General features: G+C 43.5%; 2 protein-coding genes across 3 annotated transcripts; both read right to left on the bottom strand.

The window, feature by feature from the left end:
• Nucleotides 1–3,416: 3,416 nt before the first annotated feature.
• Nucleotides 3,417–6,290, bottom strand: LOC112226152 (slit homolog 2 protein-like). Of its 2 annotated transcripts, none has more exons than XM_024390446.2 (3): nucleotides 5,923–6,290; nucleotides 5,091–5,464; nucleotides 3,417–4,863 (listed from the first exon to the last, which is right to left on the bottom strand). In XM_024390446.2, the coding sequence occupies exons 2-3, from the start codon at nucleotides 5,361–5,363 to the stop codon at nucleotides 4,084–4,086; spliced, it is 1,053 nt and encodes a 350-aa protein (XP_024246214.1). In that variant the 5' UTR covers nucleotides 5,364–5,464; nucleotides 5,923–6,290; the 3' UTR covers nucleotides 3,417–4,083. The 2 variants fall into 2 exon arrangements, with proteins under 2 accessions (XP_024246214.1, XP_024246213.1); XM_024390445.2 differs by having other exon boundaries at nucleotides 5,927–6,290.
• Nucleotides 6,291–9,681: 3,391 nt separating this feature from the next.
• Nucleotides 9,682–21,512, bottom strand: LOC112226157 (protein LSM12 homolog A). Its single transcript, XM_024390454.2, has 5 exons — nucleotides 21,353–21,512; nucleotides 12,788–12,921; nucleotides 12,124–12,233; nucleotides 11,418–11,544; nucleotides 9,682–11,312 (listed from the first exon to the last, which is right to left on the bottom strand). The coding sequence occupies exons 1-5, from the start codon at nucleotides 21,477–21,479 to the stop codon at nucleotides 11,220–11,222; spliced, it is 591 nt and encodes a 196-aa protein (XP_024246222.1). The 5' UTR covers nucleotides 21,480–21,512; the 3' UTR covers nucleotides 9,682–11,219.
• Between the last annotated feature and the right edge of the window lie 551 nt (nucleotides 21,513–22,063).

The raw sequence follows: 22,063 nt of genomic DNA, 5'->3' as shown, positions 1-22,063 counted from the left end.
TATTAATATTTTTGACAACTTTTACTTCACTACATTTCTAAATAAGATATTGTACTTTTTACTCCATACATTTCCCCTGACAACCCAAAGTACTCCTTACATTTTGAATGCTTAGCAGGACAGGGAAATCATGAAATTTAAACACTTATGAAAAGAACACGTGGTCATCCCTACTGCCTATGGTCTGGCGGACTCACTTGCTGTGCCCCTGACTATCCATACATTTTCAAAACCAGAAAATGGTGCCGTCTGCTTTGCTTAATACAATTAATTTGAAATGACATATACTTTTACTTCTACTTGATACTTAAGTATATTTTAGCAATTACATTTACTTTTGATAATTAAGCATATTTAAAACCAAATACTTTTACTCAAGTCTGGGGCGGCAGGGTATCCTAGTGGTTAGAGCGGTTAGAGTGTTGGACGAGTAACCGGAAGGCTGCAAGTGCAAACCCCCGAGGTGACAAGGTACAAATCTGTCGTTCTGCCCCTGAACAGGCAGTTAACCCACTGTTCCTAGGCCGTCATTGAAAATAAGAATTGGTTCTTAACTGACTTGCCTAGTTAAATTAAGGTAAAATATATATATTTTTTTTAAAGTACTATTTTCCTGGGTGACTTTCACTTTCACTAGTAGCTTTCTATTAAAAGGTATCTATACTTTTACTCAAGTATGACAATTCTGTACTTATTCTACCACTGTGTATGCTCTACCTAGTACATTTGGGACCGACAAAATCATCTCAAATGGTGGATTTGGCGCCCCTATCTGTCAACAGTTTCCACAAAATGTCATTTAAATAGTTTCATGCAACATGTGCCAGAATTGGGGAAACCAGAAATGCCCTCCTGGCTAATCTTCAACAGCACATTAGATTAATTACCAAGAATGACAAAGACAACATTACTAATACATTTAAAAAAATAGGACAACGCATTAGAAAGCTTGAAGGAATAGTTCACCAAAATTGGTTTCCTTACCCTTTAAGCAGTCTATGGACAAGGTACGACAAGCATCCATGCTTTGGTTTTACTGGCCACTGATTCAAATGCTAATTTTAATAGTATTTGTGGCACAAATCCAATGCAAGTCAATGGTTCCTATATTAGCATTTCCACACTTTATGTCCAAATCATCCTATAGTATCTGAAAATGTATTGTGTAACTCAAGTCACTTACAGATTATTTGGGTTGTGGACCAGGATGTGGACATGAAGCTACAGTTATGATTCGGTTTAGGGTTGTGGGTTAGGATTGAACTGGGATGTGGACACGAATCTAGGGTTAGGGTTGTGGGTTAGGGTTAAACTGGGATGTGGACACGAATCTAGGGTTAGGATTGAACTGGGATGTGGACACGAATCTAGGGTTAGGGTTAGGGTTGAACTGGGATGTGGACACGAATCTAGGGTTAGGGTTGTGGGTTAGGGTTGAACTGGGATGTGGACACGAATCTAGGGTTAGGGTTGGGGTTGAACTGGGATGTGGACACAAATCTAGGGTTGGGGTTGAACTGGGATGTGGACACAAATCTAGGGTTAGGGTTGAACTGGGATGTGGACATGAATCTAGGGTTAGGGTTGTGGGTTAGGGTTGAACTGGGATGTGGACACAAATCTAGGGTTAGGGTTGTGGGTTAGGGTTAAACTGGGATGTGGACACGAATCTAGGGTTAGGATTGAACTGGGATGTGGACACGAATCTAGGGTTAGGGTTGTGGGTTAGGGTTGAACTGGGACGTGGACACGAATCTAGGGTTAGGGTTGTGGGTTAGGGTTGAACTGGGATGTGGACACAAATCTAGGGTTGGGGTTGAACTGGGATGTGGACACAAATCTAGGGTTAGGGTTGAACTGGGATGTGGACACGAATCTAGAGTTAGGGTTGAACTGGGATGTGGACACGAATCTAGGGTTAGGGTTGAACTGGGACATGGACACGAATCTAGGGTTAGGGTTGAACTGGGACGTGGACACAAATCTAGGGTTAGGGTTGAACTGGGATGTGGACATGAATCTAGGGTTAGGGTTGGGTTGGGATGTGGACATGAATCTAGGGTTGGGTTCTAGGGTTAGGGTTGAACTGGGATGTGGACACAAATCTAGGGTTAGGGTTGAACTGGGATGTGGACATGAATCTAGGGTTAGGGTTGAACTGGGATGTGGACATGAATCTAGGGTTAGGGTTGAACTGGGATGTGGACATGAATCTAGGGTTAGGGTTGAACTGGGATGTGGACATGAATCTAGGGTTAGGGTTGTGGTTGAGGCTAGGTTAAGTTTGAACTGGGGTGTTGAAGGTATGAAGCTAAGGAAATCCTCTGGGTTGATTATGAATACTTTGTCATAAAATCCCATACTATTTTCTCTTGGCTAAATTAGAGAGGTTTCTTCAGAGACAATGGCATCTGGTTTCTGTTGTGCAATATGAGCGAATGGAATTTATTCATGTAATTTATAATACCTTCTTCTGTCCTGTGTTTAAGTAAAAGATGAGCTAGTTTGTATTAACACGCCCTACGTCAATCTCATCTGTTTGCACTCGGTTCTGACAACTAAAACATTGTAATACTGGTGGTAGTAGACGGTTATTATGCCACTGTTATATATCATTGATATCTGATAATAGCTTTGGTCACATGGGTGGCTGGCCCATATCGCCACTGCTGAATCGCTTCTCATTATCCAGATCCATTTATAAGGCTCCTGAGCAGAAACAGCATCAGTACTGATACAGGTTCCATTTCTGGACATTATCCTCCTCTTAGATAAGGTCTGCCCAGGGGATTTGAGCTGAGTGGCTGTCTGTTTTCTACCCGTGGCAGTCGGTTTCCTCCTCTAGTTTTTAATCATAGCCGTAATCTGTTGCTGTTACTCTGGAGGCCAGGCCCATATGCCACATTCTCCCTGTGACCTGGATTCAAGCCTTTTAAACCCTGCAGCAATTTGTTTCTGGGCAAAGACCGGTGTCAGAATATGAAATCCTTTATGTCCTTTATTGGAGTCTAATGCAAAACTGCGCACTTCCTAAAATGAAGTACTTCAAAGTGTTTCATCTGTGCTCTATTTCAATATCACCAAACCCACAGGAATATGATGTGGTTGTGGCAGAGGTCCGGCTTCTCCAGGCTGGAGGCCAAACCCACAAGCAAAACGTATGTTACCAAACGCACATTGTCATCTAAAAGGGGAAAACATTGTCACATCATGGCAGACCAAGATAGATTGAAATCGTCTTTAATCTGTGTGTGAGCTGGAATAGAGGTGATTAATTGGTGAATAATCTGACATTGACTCAAGCAGATGTTGATCATCTAAGGGAGTGTTTAGCACTAGTGCAGTGCATGGAACAGGGAAAGTGGAGACCCCTGTACTCAAATCTGGCAAAGATTTAATCCAGGTACATCAGAAGGTAGAGTCAAAAAAAATAATCATACTTTATTACCATCTGTATACAATACATTCACTATCAAACCTATGCATGTGTTAGAAGATAATCATTCATGAGACAAAAATAACTACTGTACTTTGAGTATAGGCCTACATTTGAAACATGACACCCATGTTCTCAACAGCGTGCAGAAATGGAATAGACATTGAAGAGAAAATGTTGAACAGAAAAAGAAACACTGTACTGTACTTTTAAGAAAGAAATTAACAGGATAAATTGTAGGCAGTCAAACACTTCGGGTAGTTAAATGATACACCGAAAAATAATGATGTCCCTTCCTCAAGTTCCACAAGTCACAGACTTCTAGATATATCATACAAAACTGCTCATACTCTAAAATATTGTTTCTCAGGCTTGGAACCAGAATAGGCCATACGTTATGACCATGATGAAGTAGAAGAGAGAAGGAGTGCCACAAGTTCAACTGAATGTTAAGGAGCAGTCTGAGCCTGAGGTGTGTTATGAACTCTCACAGTCAGTTTGCTGCAGATGGGAAATGGCCCTGTTCTTTTTTTCTTCTTCAAACATAAAATGACTAGGGAGCATGGTGTAAAATGTGATCCTAGATCGGTGAGGGAAAATGCATCTATGGAACTTATTACTCACTCAGTGTCCCTCCCTCATGACAGTCACCTCTCCTGGGTCTGCGACTCAGCATCCCAGCTCTTGCCGCCATGTTGGTTCTTCTTGCGGGTGTGCTCGGCCATGACCACAGCTGCCAACACGGTCACCAGCACCGTTACGGTGATGACCAGCACGGTGGCCGTCTCTGCCATGCACAACTGATTGTCCACCCACGCCAGCGAGGCGCCCGCCAGCTGCAGAGGCTCGTGGCACGTCACGTTGTGGTAGTCGTCAACGTGAAGGTGACGCACACTCAGCAGCTTGCTGAAGACCCGGTGCAGGTCGCAGTCGCAGTTCCACGGGTTGCCAGCTAGCTGCAGGTGGGTGCCGGCCGTGTGGAGGCTCAGGAAGGTCTTGAACTTAAGGTGCTGCAGCTGGTTTCCCTCCAGGCCCAGAAGGGTGAGACTGTGCAGGGGAGCCAGAGCCTCCGTGTCGATGTGAGTGATGTTGTTCTGGCCCAGCTGCAGGGCCTCCAGGACGGGCAGCATGGACAGGGAACCATGGCGCACAGCTCCCAGCTGGTTGGCATGGAGGTAGAGGTGGCGTAGGCGAGACAGGCCCCGGAAGGCTCCTGGCTGCAGGAAGGTGATGAGGTTGTGGCTGAGGTCCAGCTTCTCCAGGCTCTCCAGGTGCTCCAGGCTGGAGACTTCTAGCCACTCAAGGGTGTTGTGGTCCAGCCGGAGCTCCCGGACCGAGGACAGACTGTGGGAGAAGTCCAACGGCAGCCGGCGCAGTTTGTTACGGCTCATGTCCAGCTTCTCCAGAAAGGAGAGGGAGTAGAAGGCCTGGGAGAGGAGGAGGGTACAATAAATTATGAACATGAAAAAGTAAATCGGTATCAAACCCTCATATCCACCATGAAATCCTTATGCTAAACTATGCCACTAATGTTATCTAATGCACAGGCTATTGCAGTGTTTCTCAATCCATTACTAGCGCTGGGCTAGACCAAACATATAAACAGTAGGTCCTCTATGGGTATATGACATTATATGGGTTTCGCATGTGTTACCTCGGGCTGCAGCAGCTGGATTCCACTGTCAGACAGCACCAGGACCCGCAGTGACCAAAGTCCGGCAAAGGCACGGCTCCGCACTTCCATCAGCAAGTTGCCACCCAGGTCCAGCAGCCAGGTGCCATGGGACAGGCCATGGGGCACTTGGAGGAACCCGCGGGCTCGGCAGTCCACCAAATCCGAGTGTTCGTAGCAGAGGCAGTGGTGAGGGCACTCTTTTGAACCTAACACCGAAGACAGCGCCAGCAGCAGCAGAGCAGGAAATAACATATTACTTGCAAAAATGTGCACCTAAAGTGCTTTATCACGACAAGGCTTGAGGACGTTTGGAGTGGAGTATCAGAATCCAGATAGGAATATCTGAGGAATATCTGAAAAATAAGACACACAACCATTAGATTTATGGTTTGGAGATACAGTATCAAACGCTGTCGCTGAGTAGTGAGTATTCGGTACGATTACTCACTACTCAGCGACAGCGTACATTTAATAGCTCTGTAAACTGTAGGCTTTTAATAGCTTGAACTAGTCGACATCTCTAAAAGACAAGATGGAAAACACTCAGAATCCGTTACTGTACACAATACCAACAGTGAGACGGTTGCACGTAATGTTTTACGCATAGCCTACTTTAGCGAGCTGTGGGTATATTTAAATTATACGAGCTGTGGGTATTGTTGGTAATTGCAGAAACACAATTACCTTTTTAAATACGTTACAATGTAAATAAAGGTTACTTTTTTAAACCGACAAAACAGCAAGCCTATTCAATGAACGATAACAGCAACGGCAAACAACTCGTAAGTAATTAAATTAAACAATACGTTACCTACAATATTTATATCCAATCAACAATGAAAAGCGCTGGTGCCGCATCAGTAAACTAACTCCTGTGTCCTCATCACGCTCCCTCCCGCTTTTCCCGTAGAGATTAAATCCACAAATCATCTGCCCTACAGATGTTCCCATCTAATAAAGGATTTTTTTTTTAGTACTCCTTAGTCCCCCCTTTCATTTCACCAAAATGTATCCAGCGTCCCCTTATTAGCCAGAGTAGAATAAACATCCCAGTTACCAATTGAAGAGCCCTCGTGTATCGAATATGAAAAACTGACGATGGAACATCTGCCCTGCAATCCCCCAACAAATGTCAATGCGTTGTATAAAATCACATTTACGCAGAGGTTACATGGTGCATCCATCAAACTGTCCAATAGTTATATACAGTGAATTCAGGAAAGTATTCGGACCACTCCACATTGTTACGTTAGTCTTATTCTAAAATTGATTTAATACGTCTTCAATCTACACACAATACTCCACAATGACAAAATAAAATACATTTTTGCAAATGTATTTTAAAAAAAAACTTTATTTACACAAGACCCTTTGCTATGAGACTCGAAATTGAACTCAGGTGCATCCTGTTTCCATTGATCATCCTTGAGATGTTTCTACAACTTGATTGAAATCTACCTGTGGTAAATTCAATTGATTGGACATGATTTGGAAAGGCACATACCTGTCTATATAATGTCCCACAGTTGATAGTGCATGTCAGATCAAAAACCTAGCCATGAGGTCAAAGGAATTGTCTGAGAGCTCCAAGACAGGATGGTATCAATATCAGATCTGGGTAAGTGTACCAGAAAATGTCTGCAGCATTGAAGGTCCAAACAGTGGCCTCAATCATTCTTAAATAGAAGAAGTTTGGAACCACCAAGACTCTTCCTAGATGGCCGCCCGGCCAAACTGAGCAATCGGGGAATTAGGGCCTTGGTCAGGGAGGTAACCAAATACCCGATGGGCACTCTGACAGAGCTCCAGAGTTCCTCTGTGGAGATGGGAGAAACTTCCAGAAGGACAAAAATCTCTGCAGAACTCCAACAAAAGCAGGCCTTTATGGTGGAGTGGCCTCAGTGAAAGGCACATGACAGCCCGCTTGGAGTTTGCCAAAAGGCACCTAAAGATTCTCTGGTCTGATTAAACTAAGATTGAACTCTGGCCTGAATTCCAAGCTTCACTTCTGGAGGAATCCTGGCACCATCCCTACGGTGAAGCATGGTGTGGGTGTTTTTCAGCGGCAGGGACTGGGAGACTTATCAGGATCAAAGGAAAGATGAACAGCGCAAAGCACAGAGATCCTTGATGAAAACCTGTTCCAGAGCACTCAGGACCTCAGACTGGGGCGAAGGTTCACCAACAGGACAACAATCCTCAGAGCCCGGACTTCAACCCAATCGAACATCTCTGGAGACCTGACAGTAGCTGTGCAGTGACACTCCACATCCAACCTGACAGAGCTTGAGAGGATCTGCAGAGAAGAATGGGAGAAACGCACCAAATACAGGTGTAAAGCTTGTAGCATCATACCCAAGAAGACTCGAGGCAGGAATTGCTGCCAAAGCTGCTTAAAAAAGTACTGAGTAAAGGATCTGAATACTTATGGAAATTTAAATATATATACACACACACATTTGCTCAAAAAAATAAAGGGAACACTTAAACAACACAATGTAACTCCAAGTCAATCCCACTTCTGTGAAATCAAACTGTCCACTTAGGAAGCAACACTGATTGACAATAAATTTCACATGCTGTTGTGCAAATGGAATGGATAACAGGTGGAAATTATAGGCAATTAGCAAGACACCCCCAATAAAGGAGTGGTTCTGCAGGTGGGGACCACAGACCACTTCTCAGTTCCAGATGAAAGCAGGTTCACACTGAACACGTGACAGACTCTGGAGACGCTGTGGAGAACGTTCTGCTGCCTGCAACATCCTCCAGCCTGACCGGTTTGGCGGTGGGTCAGTCATGGTGTGGGGTGGCATTTCTTTGGGGGGCCGCACAGCCCTCCACGTGCTCGCCAGAGGTAGCCTGACTGCCATTAGGTACCGAGATTAGATCCTCAGACCCCTTGTGAGACCATATGCTGGTGCGGTTGGCCCTGGGTTCCTCCTAATGCAAGACAATGCTAGATCTCATGTGGCTGGAGTGTGTCAGCAGTTCCTGCAAGAGGAAGGCATTGATGCTATGGACTGGCCCGCCCGCCCATTCCCCAGACCTGAATCCAATTGAGCACATCTGGGACATCATGTCTCGCTCCATCCACCACAGACTGTCCAGGAGTTGGCGGATGCTTTAGTCCAGGTCTGGGAGGAGATCCCTCAGGAGACCATCTGCCACCTCATCAGGAGCATGCCCAGGCATTGTAGGGAGGTCATACACACTACTGAGCCTCATTTTGACTTGTTTTAAGGACATTACATCAAAGTTGGATCAGCCTGTAGTGTGGTTTTCCACTTTAATTTTGAGTGACTCCAAATCCAAACCTCCATGGGTTGATAAATGTGATTTCCATTGATAATGTGTGATTTTGTTGTCAGCACATTCAACTATGTAAAGAAAGTATTTATTAATATTTCTTTCATTCAGATCTAGGATGTGTTAGTGTTCCCTTTATTTCTTTGAGCAGTATATATATATTATATATATTTATATACACACACACATTTTGCAAACTTGCCACACCACAGCATTTTCTTTATCTTAAAGGCATCCATTGAAACAATATTCTTAACAAGATTATCATGCCACCAGTTGCTACAACAAAAATTAATAGATGGGACAATTATTTGCACCTGGAGGGGTTCTAGGTGATGATAAATGGGAAACTTGCTGTGAATAATAGATTTATACACTGTCCAGCTGACGGTTTCAGATCTGTTTCGCCTCTTTCCTTGGAGTTCTGGAAAAAGGAAAACTATTCTCAGCCTGAATTAATGATTTAATTGAGGTAAAAAATAAAAAAGTCAATGAGTGGCTAAGCATGCCATTCTAGAGGGAAGAATAGGCTCCTTTAATTGGTTGAGTGAATCGCCCTTGTATTTTTGATTATGTGGAGTAGCCCACAAATGCCCCTAGAAGCACTCAATTTCTCATGACAGGTAGACAGGCCTACTCTAATTCATTAAGTGAGTGAATAGGGAACATACAGTATTTCAACACCCTTTGTGGCATTTACCAAATAGATTGGAGATGTCATTATGTACAATTCTAACAATGTGCCATGGTTCTTTGTTATGTGGCTACAATGTTTATTGAATGGACATGGTCATTGCTTGTTTACCACATACATCTCATGTCCCGCCTTCATTTACATCTTACCCATACATCTCATGTCCCGCCTTCATTTACATCTTACCCATACATCTCATGTCCCGCCTTCATTTACATCTTACCCATACATCTCATGTCCCGCCTTCATTTACATCTTACCCATACATCTCATGTCCCGCCTTCATTTACATCTACATTTCTATGATGCCCTCTGCTGACAATTTGAAGGCATAGCAAAGAACAAAAATGGTTTGGATAACAACTGCAATTCATCCATCCCAGATGATCCTGCTCAATAAAACGTTGAAATAATACATTTAACAAAACAATAATGAGTTGAAGATTAATTCCTTTTCCATGAGAAAGGAATATTGATACGAGTGTGAACAAAAGACTGATTGCTACATCAACTACTAGAAAACCATGAACACCAAATGCCAAAAAATAAACGTGACAAACTGCAAACTTAGTTTTTTTATCTTTTTTTATTTCCATGTTACTAGTTATTTAAAAATAAAATACTGGAAAGGAAACCTTGGCAACGGCAGCCTCGTTGGCACACGGTGGACGGGTAAACAACGCGGATGCCTGTCACAACTTAACCCCACTGGCCGAGCCTCCAATCAGGCTACATTGTTATAAACACGAGGCTGGGATAGGGGCCTTTGTTCCATTTGGGAACCCTGCTCCCCATCCCAGTCTCAAACATGGCAAGGTATCTTTAAGTACATTTTTTCCAAAAATGAATACAAAGCATCCCATACAGAACTGAGATCGATCTCATCGCACACGGTTCAGTGGCACGCCATACGATATTGGCCAACGTGGTTAATTAATTTGTTTTTTCTTGTTCGAACATGGGAGGAATGCATTGAGTCGGGCGGAAGAGCAGATTTCACCTGCCAAAGTGTGTCAATGGTCGGTAGACAATAGGAGTGGGAGATGGAGAGTAAGAAAAGAGCTGGATTTCAATGTGGTCCCATCGTGGAAGAGGTACTGTATTGTAGAATCAAAGACCATGAGGGACAAGGATGAAAGGGAAGAGGAAAACAGCCCAGCCTCTACTCTAAAATAACACATCTTTAGCTTCCAGACTTAAAACTATAGACAGAAAAACAGAGCAAATTTAGTTCAGGTGGGACCATGCAGCAAGAGCTTATGGGTAAAAGTGGACAGTAATGTCTTTGGAAAAAAGGAAAGCATTTCATGAAAATATGTCAAGCTACTAGAACCAAATGGGTGTTCACAACTTGTATTTTTTTTAATGAAAGGACAATTTGGGGGAGCTATTTCAACTATTTTTATGTCAGATTAATAATGTTAACACAATTTGAGTGTTTCCCCAGTTGAGGGAAAACGGCAATTTCAATAACCTACTGGGTGCATGTTTGTAAGATTGAGAGTTCCCATTCATCCCATTCACACGGCGTCACGATTGGCATCCTTTAAGTCAGCTGTTAAAAAAATAACCATGTGCTTTCAAGAAAGCTATTAAAATTTGTTTTCTTGTCAAAACAGTATTTCAATATTAGAAAAGGTCCTTTATCTCTTACCATAAATTTCTACTCTTGAAATTTACGAAAAATGACTAGAAAATAGATCAACCAATGAACAGAAATCAAGTAACTTTTCTCTGTGAAATGGAAGTGAGGAGCAGGCTTGATGGCAGGAGGAGAGAAGAAACAGAAGGGAAGGTAAGAGGTCAAGAAGAGGAGTGTGGGTGGGGAATGGTGGCAAATTGAGATTACTTTTGTTAGATTATCTTTAAAAATGAACTGGATATTTCCCTCTCGGTTGGGACCCCCTTTTGTTCTGTTCAAAATGTTGGACACCTATGATGGAGGTGTGTGTGGGGGGCGGGGGAACACTGGCGGGGAACACTGGCCTTGGTCTGATGTTGAAGAGAGGGGAAGACAAAAGAACAAACCAAAACTTCCTTTGTCGTTGTGACCTCCCCCAACCAATTCCCCCTCCCACACACCCTATCCGGACTGAACCTCCGGCTCAAGATGATAAAGTGGAGTCTTTCTGTGTTTGCTGTGCTTGTGGCCGTTGCACTGACTTCTGGCTCTCCACATCTCTAAAATGTTTCTCCACCTGCAGGGGACAAGACCAGTAAAGTTTTATCCTCAATCAACTTTCTGGTACTGCCATTCCTGTATTCCCTTCAATAGTGAATGAATGGTGGGAAGACATACTCACTATTTTGCGTACGTGACTTAAAGCACTACCCTCTTTGCCTTTGCAGTTCTCCACCTGGTAAGGTGGGGATATGACCACGTCGTCCATCACCATGATGTTTTTCTCCTGCCATTTGCAGTCTTTGATGCTACAGAGAGATTGAGAATGTTTTAGAAAAAAGCACCCAGTAGCTGCCTTCAGTCAGGATACTGAGGTTAAAGGTTTCAGGTCACACATTTAGACAGATGACTCCATGCAGCAGGTATTGGATGGTGGACAGGTGCATATCGAACAGCAACAACACTGAAGAAAATGTACAAATAAATTAAACAAAAGAACATTACAGAATGAACAGCTTATATCAGAAATTGGTCAATCAGTGTTGGTACTGTAAGACTTACGGTCATAGGTCACTCACTGTAGTCTAGGCCAAATCAGGGATCAACACTACAATCGCATTACAACCAAGAGGTATAATGGAATGCATACGATTTGATATGGTTTAAAACAAAACATTACTGAATCAAAGACTGGCATTCAAACTGGTCAATTAATCAGTGAAGGCAATTTCAACATCCAACGAGACTATTTAAATGCATTGGGTAGCACATTTTCTTTAAAACAGCCTTTCCTGGCCACTGGGGACCGTCATAGTAAGTAAATAACAGATGTTTCTATAGATGGAGGCAGCAGAGCCCCAGTATTAGAGACAGGAGACGATACTCACGTTTTATGTATAGTCTGGAATAGCTGTTGGCCCTCCACAGAGACTCCAGCACTAATTGCATATGCTTGGGATAACTTGTCTTCCTTTTCCGACCGTGCTCTGTTGGCAAGCTGCAGGCGTGTTGGAAAAGGAGAACCAAAACGTTAGAGCTGTTTACAACTGAGAACCCCAAAAGCCCTTGGAAGTTAAAGTATGTAAAAGGAAAAAGTTATGTTTGGCATTGAAAGGAACTAAGGAATTTCCGTCCGTTAGCAATACAAATAATTAGAAACTGCTCACTGATAATTTTAGTCAAATGTGGAACAGGTGGGTTTTGTTTGATGCCGACCAACGTTGAATGATATGGTGATGGAACATCTCAGGATTTTTTGGGGCAAGACAATTGCCATTCATTCTTTAAATATGCAAACAATACATTCAGGTTAACCATATGGTTCCAATCAACATGTGAAAGCACCCAAAATTATACAATTCGTTGACTCTGTTGGGACAAAACAAATGAGTCTTTAGTCTGACTGAACCACAATTAGCTGAATCAAGTGAGTTAGTGCAGGACTTATTGCTAAAGCTAATGACAAAATGACCAGATGTCTGATGATTCGTCACTACTTGGTATGAGAAGGTGTCAAGGAGGGTGTGAGGAGTGGTGATTGGCTGGTCTTACCTTGCTGACATTCAGAGATGCTAGTGGAGGAGGAGTTTCAGTGCGGTCATTAATGATGTCCACCTCAGACACGTAGGCTAAGTTAATCAGAACCACGTCGCTGACGTTTGCCTTTCCACTGGAGGGGGCGCATTCTGAAAGGTCAGTGGGTCAAGGCAAATAGACTGTACGACACATTCAGAATGGAGGTCAAATTAGCAGCAGTTAGCATTAGACTAAATATACATGCAGGACTTGTATGTGAGGGAAACAATGGATCAGCTGGAATCATAATTCTATCACTTCTTCCACAAAACATTAGGCTATGCCAGACCTGAGGTAAATCACCAACATTATGTTATTGAGCTTAAGGAGAAGTCAGAACACACATTCTAAATGGCATACTGCAGCTAGTCACAATAGTGCAATTTAGTCGCTCAATAGTGAACCGCTGACAAAATAGGCCTAATAAGTGAGCACAACATATGCTGCTCTAGTAGAACACAAAATCAAAGCACAGCACCAATCCAACTTCGCCAGGTGCTGGAGATCCCCTGATGGAACATCTTCCTCTTTTTCACCCCCCACCCCTCTATTCTGCCATTCAAGTTCAACAGCCTCCTCACAACAGAACATCCTGGGATCATGCTTCCCCATAACCTAGGAAACAGGTCCAGGGTTCACCACGGCACTCCAGGAACAGCCTCTTGCCCAAGAAACCATGCAGACGGTTACAACCTAGAACAGCGGTCCTAAACATAGGCTAAGCTCAGGACTTAGCAGTCAAACAAACCACCAGCAACTAAACAAAATGAATAGCCCACTGAGAACTTCTCAAAGGAGATGTTAAGAAGCAAGCATTTCACAGTATATACCCGTTTGCGAAGCATGTGACAAATACAACATTTGATTTGAAGACGGCATGAGGTGTATGCACTCCACCAGCAGGTCCCCTTTCAACTCCACTAACTTAAGTGAGGGGACAAAGAGTCCAATGCATTGTTTGTAAGGGAGGTTGGGTAGAAACGAGCCACAATTCATAATGTGGATATCAGAAATACTGTGGAGCGAAAGATGGCAAATAGCCTACTAGATGGATACAAAATTGGCATACAAAGCACAACTGCCAAGAGTAGCCTTCACGAACACCCAACTGTGTTAAGAAAGCTCAAAGAATACTATCTAGTAGCAGCCTGCTCACTGCCCTTGAGACACAGTTTATCGTCTGGTGACAGACAATTCACAGAATCAGTCTGTGACCTCATGCAACAACAGAAGGAAGCACAGAACTTACCCTTCAACTGATTTCCCAAAAACACCCTCAAACCTGAGCCAAGCTAATTATTTTCAGAATAAAAGCAGGTTGGATATGAGTAAAAGTTAGGGAAGTAGGCCTGTGTCTTTACTATGGTTAGACACATAATCCCATTACAAGGCAGACAGAGGTAAAGTGGTCAGAGCTGAACTCATTCAGGTTCCTTCATTTTATGGCTGCTGCACTTCCTCCATAACAGTAGAGGGCTGTGGATTTCCTGTCTGACATCATGACCTTTCAGTGACTCACCAACCTCAAGGGAAACAACCTAACATGCCATGAGGGTATGACTGGATCTAGAAGCTTTATTTACCCCTGCACTATACTATGCTCCTGTGTCACCCTGAAAACACGTCACACTGTGTGCTTCCATAAGCAAAATACCTCAAGTGAATAGGCCTACATGATACACATCTTGAAGAGTGACTTGTCCCCTTTGACCTGGGCCTTAGCATTGGGAAAACACCCTCTATGCACCTCACAACATCACAAAAAGTAGACTAGATTTAACAACCGTAACATTGTAGATCTGTACTCCAGGCTAGTCATCAACTGACATTGATAAAATGCCTCTAATTTAATAAGATCAAATGAGCAAAGTCTGAGGATTCTGAGGCAGTACTACCTTTCAGCCAAGTAATGGAGACCTGTTTGACATCCACCGGAACGTGAAGGTATGGAATGCACACTGTTGAAATCCACAATGCTGATGCAGTGTGATAACAGCTGACTGACAGACACATACATCACATTCTTTTCCCTGGCTGTGGCTGCAGTTGTTCCACTACCACAGAGTTGTCTGACTCTGGGCCTTTCTGTCCTATTGTTTTCACTATATATTTTACCTCTTGGGGATGTTATTCGAAAACATAATGTTAACTTTCTGCTATGCGGATGACACACAGCTGTACATTTCAATGAAACATGGTGAAGCCCCAAAATTGCCCTTGCTAGAAGCATGCGTTTCAGACATAAGGAAGTGGATGGCTGCAAACTTTCTACTTTTAAACTCGGACAAAACAGAGATGCTTGTTCTAGGTCCCAAGAAACAAAGAGATCTTCTGTTGAATCTGACAATTAATCTTAATGGTTGTACAGTCGTCTCAAATAAAACTGAAGGACCTCGGCGTTACTCTGGACCCTGATCTCTCTTTTGAAGAACATATTAAGACCATTTCAAGGACAGCTTTTTTTCCATCTACGTAACATTGCAAAAATCAGAAACTTTCTGTCCAAAAATGATGCAGAAAAATTAATCCATGCTTTTGTCACTTCTAGGTTAGACTACTGCAATGCTCTTCTTTCCGGCTACCCGGATAAAGCACTAAATAAACTTCAGTTGGTGCTAAATACGGCTGCTAGAATCCTGACTAGAACCAAAGAATTTGATCATATTACTCCAGTGCTAGCCCTCTACACTGGCTTCCTGTCAAAGCAAGGGCTGATTTCAAGGTTTTACTGCTAACCTACAAAGCATTACATGGGCTTGCTCCTACCTATCTCTCTGATTTGGTCCTGCCGTACATACCTACACGTACGCTACGGTCACAAGACGCAGGCCTCCTAATTGTCCCTAGAATATCTAAGCAAATAGCTGGAGGCAGGGCTTTCTCCTATAGAGCTCCATTTTTAATGGAACGGTCTGCCTACCCATGTCAGAGATGCAAACTCGGAAAGAACGGAAAGGCTCTGGAGCAACGAACCGCCCTTGCTGTCTCTGCCTGGCCGGTTCCCCTCTTTCCACTGGGATTCTCTGCCTCTAACCCTATTGCAGGGGCTGAGTCACTGGCTTACTGGGGCTCTCTCATGCTGTCCCTGGAAGGGGTGCGTCACCTGAGTGGGTTGGATTCACTGATGTGGTCATCCTGTCTGGGTTGGCGCCCCCCCTTGAGTTGTGCCATGGCGGAGATCTTTGGGGGCTATACTCAGCCTGGTCTCAGGATGGTAAGTTGGTGGTTGAAGATATCCCTCTAGTGGTGTGGGGGCTGTGCTTTGGCAAAGTGGGTGGGGTTATATCCTTCCTGTTTGGCCCTGTCCGGGGGTGTCCTCGGATGGGGCCACAGTGTCTCCTGACCCCTCCTGTCTCAGCCTCCAATATTTATGCTGCAGTAGTTTATGTGTCGGGGGGCTAGGGTCAGTTTGTTATATCTGGAGTACTTCTCCTGTCCTATTCGGTGTCCTGTGTGAATTTAAGTGTGCTTTCTCTAATTCTCTCTTTCTCTCTCTCGGAGGACCTGAGCCCTAGGACCATGCCCCAGGACTACCTGACATGATGACTCCTTGCTGTCCCCAGTCCACCTGGCCGTGCTGCTGCTCCAGTTTCAACTGTTCTGCCTTATTATTATTCAACCATGCTGGTCATTTATGAACATTTGAACATCTTGGCCATGTTCTGTTATAATCTCCATCCAGCACAGCCAGAAGAGGACTGGCCACCCCACATAGCCTGGTTCCTCTCTAGGTTTCTTCCTAGGTTTTGGCCTTTCTAGGGAGTTTTTTCCTAGCCACCGTGCTTCTACACCTGCACTGCTTGCTGTTTGGGGTTTTAGGCTGGGTTTCTGTACAGCACTTTGAGATATCAGCTGATGTACGAAGGGCTATATAAATACATTTGATTTGACTATACCAGGCAGAGGTGAAAGATTGGACCGCACAACCAGGCAAACAGAATTCTTAGTGCTCTGCAATGTATGTCTGTGTGAGCAAATAGTCCAAATCAAATGGCTGAGTTCTGCAGCACTTTTCATGACTGTCTAATTCTCTAAGCAGTGCTCCGTGCAGGCCTGAAAAGGAATTTAGCTGGGCTAAAGGGCTAAAAGCACAAGTTAGTGTGCAAGAGATGAGGTATTATACACAACTTCACCCAACCTATATTGTATGAGGTATTCTCCAAATGTTGCCTGTAAAACATCGACATCCCTCATGACTAAGTTTGTTTTACTCACTGCTTTAGCACACTCCTCCAACCCTGATGTCCTTGCTGTGTCTGAATCCTGGCTTAGGAAGGCCACCAACATTTGAGATTTCCATCCCCAACATCTTCCATCAAGACAGAACTGCCAAAGGAGGAGTTGCAATCTACTGCCTCATTGCCTGCATCCGCTATGGGTCCGCTGTCAAATGACCACCCCTCATCACTGTCAAATGCTCCCTTAAACACTTCTGTGAACAGGCCTTTCTAATCGACCTGGCCCGGGTATCCTTGAAGGATATTGACACCCCGGTCGTTCTTTAAAAGTAATTTCTTCACAATCTTAAATAAGCATACCCAACAAGCATACCCCTTTCAAAACATGTAGAACTAAGAACAGATATAGCCCTGACTGCCCTCGACCAGCACAAAAACATCCTGAGGTGGACTGCACTAGCATCGAATAGTCCCCGCGATATGCAACTTTTCAGGGAAGTCAGGAACCAATACACGCAGTCAGTCAGGAAAGCAAAGGCTAGCTTATTCAAACAGAAATTTGCATTCTGTAACTAACTCCAAAAAGTTTTGGGAAACTAAAGTCAATGGAGAATAAGAGCACCTCCTCCCAGCTGCCCACTGCACTGAAGCTAGGAAACACTGATAAATCCACACTAATCGATCATTTCAATAAGCATCCCTACGGCTACCCCAACCCCGGCCAATAGCTCTGCACCCCCCGCAGCTACATGCCCAAGCCTCTCCAGCTTCTCTTTCACCCAAACCCTGATAGCAGATGTTCTGTAAGAGTTGCAAAACCTGGACCCTTACAAATCAGCTGGGCTCGACAATCTGGACCCTCTAAAATTATCTGACGCCATTGTTGCAATCCCTATTACCAGTCTGTTTAACCTCTTTCGTATCGTCCGAGATCCCTAAAATTGAAAGCTGCCGCGGTCATCACCCTCTTCAAAGGGGGTGACACTCTGACCCAAACTGTTAGACCCTGCCTTTCTAAAGTCTTTGAAAGCCTAGTTAATAAAAAGATCACTGACCATTTCGAATCCCACCGTACCTTCTCCGCTGTGCAATCCGGTTTCCGAGCTGGTCACGGGTGCACCTCAGCCATGCTCAAGGTATTAAACGATATAACCGGAATTGATAATAGATAGTACTGTGCAGCCGTTTTCATCGACCCGGCCAAGGCTTTCAACTCTGTCAATCACCACATTCTTATTGGCAGACTCAACAGCCTTGTTTTCTCAAATGACTGCCTCGCCTGGTTCACCAACTACTTCTCAGACAGAGTTCACTGTGTCAAATCGGAGGGCCTGTTGTCCGGACCTCTGGCAGTCTACGGGGGTGCTACAGAGTTCAATTCTCAAACCGACTCTTCTCTGTATACATCAATTTCGTCGCTCTTGCTGCTGGTGATTCTTTGATTCACCTCTACGCAGACGACACCATTCTGTGTACTTCTGGCCCTTCTTTGACACTTAACTCTCTAGGATAGGGGGCAGCATTTGGAATTTTGGATGAAAAGCATGCCCAAATTCAACTGCCTGCTACTCATCCCCAGAAGATAAGATATGAATATTATTAGTAGATTTGGATAGAAAACACTGAAGTTTCTAAAACTGTTTGAATCATGTCTGAGCATAACGGAACTTATGTAGCAGGCGAAACCCAGAGGACAAACCATTCCCTCTTTTCAATGGGTTCATTGGGAATCCAGATTTCTAAGGGACTTGCTTGCAGTTAAATTGGTTGAGGTTATTCCTTTGTGTAATGAAGTACGGCCATCTTGAACGGGGGTCACTTCTTGTGTACTGTTTGATAGAGGCACATGACCAGAAAGCATGCTTCAGTTTGTTTTCTTCCTGTATTTAACACAGATCATCCCATCTTCAATTTGATCAATTATTTACTTTAAAAAATACCTATAGTTGTATGAAATGTTTTGGCAAAGTTTACAGGTAACTTTTGCGCAAGTTGGAACCGGTGTTTTTCTGGCTCAAACGCGCCAAATAAATGGACATTTTGGATATATATGGACGGAATTAAATGGAACCAAAAGGACCATTTGTGATGTTTGAGTGCCAACAGAAGAAGCTCATCAAAGGTAAGGCATGATTTATATTTGTATTTCTGCGTGTTGTGTCGCGCCTGCAGGGTTGAAATATGTTTTCTCCCTTTTGTTTATGGAGGTGCTATCCTCAGATAATAGCATCGTTTGCTTTCGCGGAAAAGCCTTTTTGAAATTTGCCATGTTGGCTGGATTCACAACCCATGTAGCTTTAATTTGGTATCTTACATGTGTGATTTCATGAAAGTTAGATTTTTATAGAAATTTGAATTTGGCACTCTGCATTTTCTCTGGCTATTGGCCAAGTGGGATGCTACTGTCCCACATATCCCAGAGAGGTTTTAACAAACCTCCAGACGAGTTTCAATGCCATACAACTCTCCTTCTGTAAGGAAGTAAAACTAAATGCATGCTCTTCAACCAATCACTGCCTGCCTGTCCAGCATCACTACTCTGGACTGTTCTGACTTAGAATATGTCGACAACTACAAATACCTAGGTGTCTGGCTAGACTGTAAACTCTCCTTCTAGACTCACATTAAGCATCTCCAATCCAAAATTAAATCTAAAATTGGCTTCCTATTTCTCAACAAAGCATCCTTCACTCATGCTGCCAAACATACCCTCGTAAAACTGACCATCCTACCGATCCTTGACTTCGGCGATGTAATTTATAAAATAGCCTCCAACACTACTAAAAAAATTGGATGCAGTCGATCACGGTGCCATCCGTTTTGTCAGCAAAGCCCCATATACCACCCACAACACCGCGACCTGTATGCTCTCGTCGGCTGGCCCTTGCTACATATTCGTCGCCAGACCCACTGGCTCCAGGTCATCTAAGTCTTTGCTAGGTAAAGCCCAGCCTTACCTCAGCTCACTGGTCACCATAGCAGCACCCACCCGTAGCACGAGCTCCAGCAGGTATATCTCACTGGTCATCCCCAAAGCCAACACCTCCTTTGGCTGCCTTTCCATCCAGTTCTCTGCTGCCAATGACTGGAACGAATTGCAAAAATAACTGAAGTTGGAGACTCATATCTCCCCCACTAACTTTAAACATGAGCTTTCTGAGCAGCTAACCGATCGCTGTAGCTGTACACAGCCCATCTGTAAATAGCCCAGCCAATCTACCTACCTCATCCCCATATTGTTTTTATTTACTTTTCTGCTCTTTTACACACCAGTACTTCTACATCATCTACACATCTATCACTCCAGTGTTAATTTGCTCAATTGTAATTACTTTGCCACTATGACCTATTTATTGCCTTACCTCCTCACGCCATTTGCCCACTGTATATAGACTTTTTCTATTGTGTTACTGACTGTACATTTGTTTATTCCATGTGTAACTCTGTGTCATACTGCTTTGCTTTATCTTGGCCAGGTCGCAGTTGTAAATGAGAACTTAATGAAATAAAAGGTGAAATTATATATATATATATATATATATATTTTTTTATATTCACATACCATATTTCACATCTTCCAATATAGCTACAGCTATGAACATGCATATAGCTAACGTTAATGTATTTCTCAAGTCCGCTACAAAACACTTGACATGGGTCAAGGTACTTGGGTAGGCAGTTACTACCTCAATACTAGCTAACGTTAGCTTGAGTAGTTAACCCAATAACTGGACAGTCACTCCTTTCTAAACTGTCACCGGTGAATCCTTGCGTGTCAGTTTCGACAATGTAAGCTAACTTGGGGTGGGTAGCTAGCTACATCATTACATGACTAGCCATCAATAATGTTCTTTAAATAAACATTGTTTTAGAGCATAAGACAATTCTAAGCGTGATCTGCTAGTTAGCATGCAACTAGAAAAAGAGCTAACTGTTACTAAGAATTTGCCAGGCATAACGCCCCTTGAGCTGCCAGATAGTGATCCATACAAGGACCGACTGTGCTATCGCTGACCACAATAGCTTGTGTTAGCAAGTTAGCTAGCATTATGGCACAATACCATGCCAACTTCGATAGCTAGCTGGCTAACAACAAACATTAACTCAATATCATACAGATTCTAAACTTACCATACCTGACATGAAATAGAGAGTAACACGGTTTAAAGTAACTGAACGGAACAGTATTAAATCGTGTGGTTAGCTACGTTTTGATCAAGAGTAAGCTAGTAAGCTCCCTAGCTAGTATCTTGACTACGCTTGCGCGGATCTCAATTTGGCAAGAGCGACCCGTTACCCCCAGGCCCCTTGCAGCCTGGAAGACCACCGATTTAGTGACAACGGAAAATTGTAGAAAGGATACTCAAAGTCAACATCTTGGACTGATAGTCAAAGGCAACGACCTCTCCTTGCAATTGCTGCCCCAAGCAGGTGAGGCAGGAGACATGGCTCCCGACACTGAAATACTCCCCCGGTCCAGGAGCCGCCATCTTCTCCGCCAGGAAACTGGAGCGCTTGATTTACGTAAATATACGCCGTGGCGTCACTGACTATCGATAGTGAATGTTGATGTACGTGTCATAGATCATTAATCAGTCATGAGGTGAAGAATTGACCGCCCAGGGAAGTGTGATCAGGGTTGAACCGATCTGGACCTTTAATTGTCCTGATCTCGTAATATTTTATTAGAAGTCCTTCTCGCCACAATTAAAGTCATACGTTTTTTCCTTGTCAAATAAATTAATGTCAGACTTGCTAACTGGTTGAACCCGGCACGTGTATAACTGCAACCAGTTAACAAGTCCGACTACTAGCACATGAACAGTGGCAATAGTACTTCTCAAGATGTTGCAATATTAGTGGGTAAACCTATGCATAAAAACATTTCGTTAATTCACTCACACTTTTTGGAGACTGAATTTGAGTGTTGCTTGACCATACACATCCCTCATCACTAGCACAAGAGTAAACCATCCAAGCAGTTGGCATTTCACATTCATCTTAATTTCCACCATAAATGGATATGTGGAGTGGACAGTCCTAAAGATATGCTTTTGACTTGCCTGTTACAAGC

The sequence above is a fragment of the Oncorhynchus tshawytscha genome, linkage group LG27 (assembly GCF_018296145.1).
Source record: "Oncorhynchus tshawytscha isolate Ot180627B linkage group LG27, Otsh_v2.0, whole genome shotgun sequence".
NCBI classification, from domain to species: domain Eukaryota; kingdom Metazoa; phylum Chordata; class Actinopteri; order Salmoniformes; family Salmonidae; genus Oncorhynchus; species Oncorhynchus tshawytscha.
The sequence above is the reverse complement of the archived record's forward strand: the minus strand, read 5'-3'. Positions and strand labels throughout refer to the sequence as shown.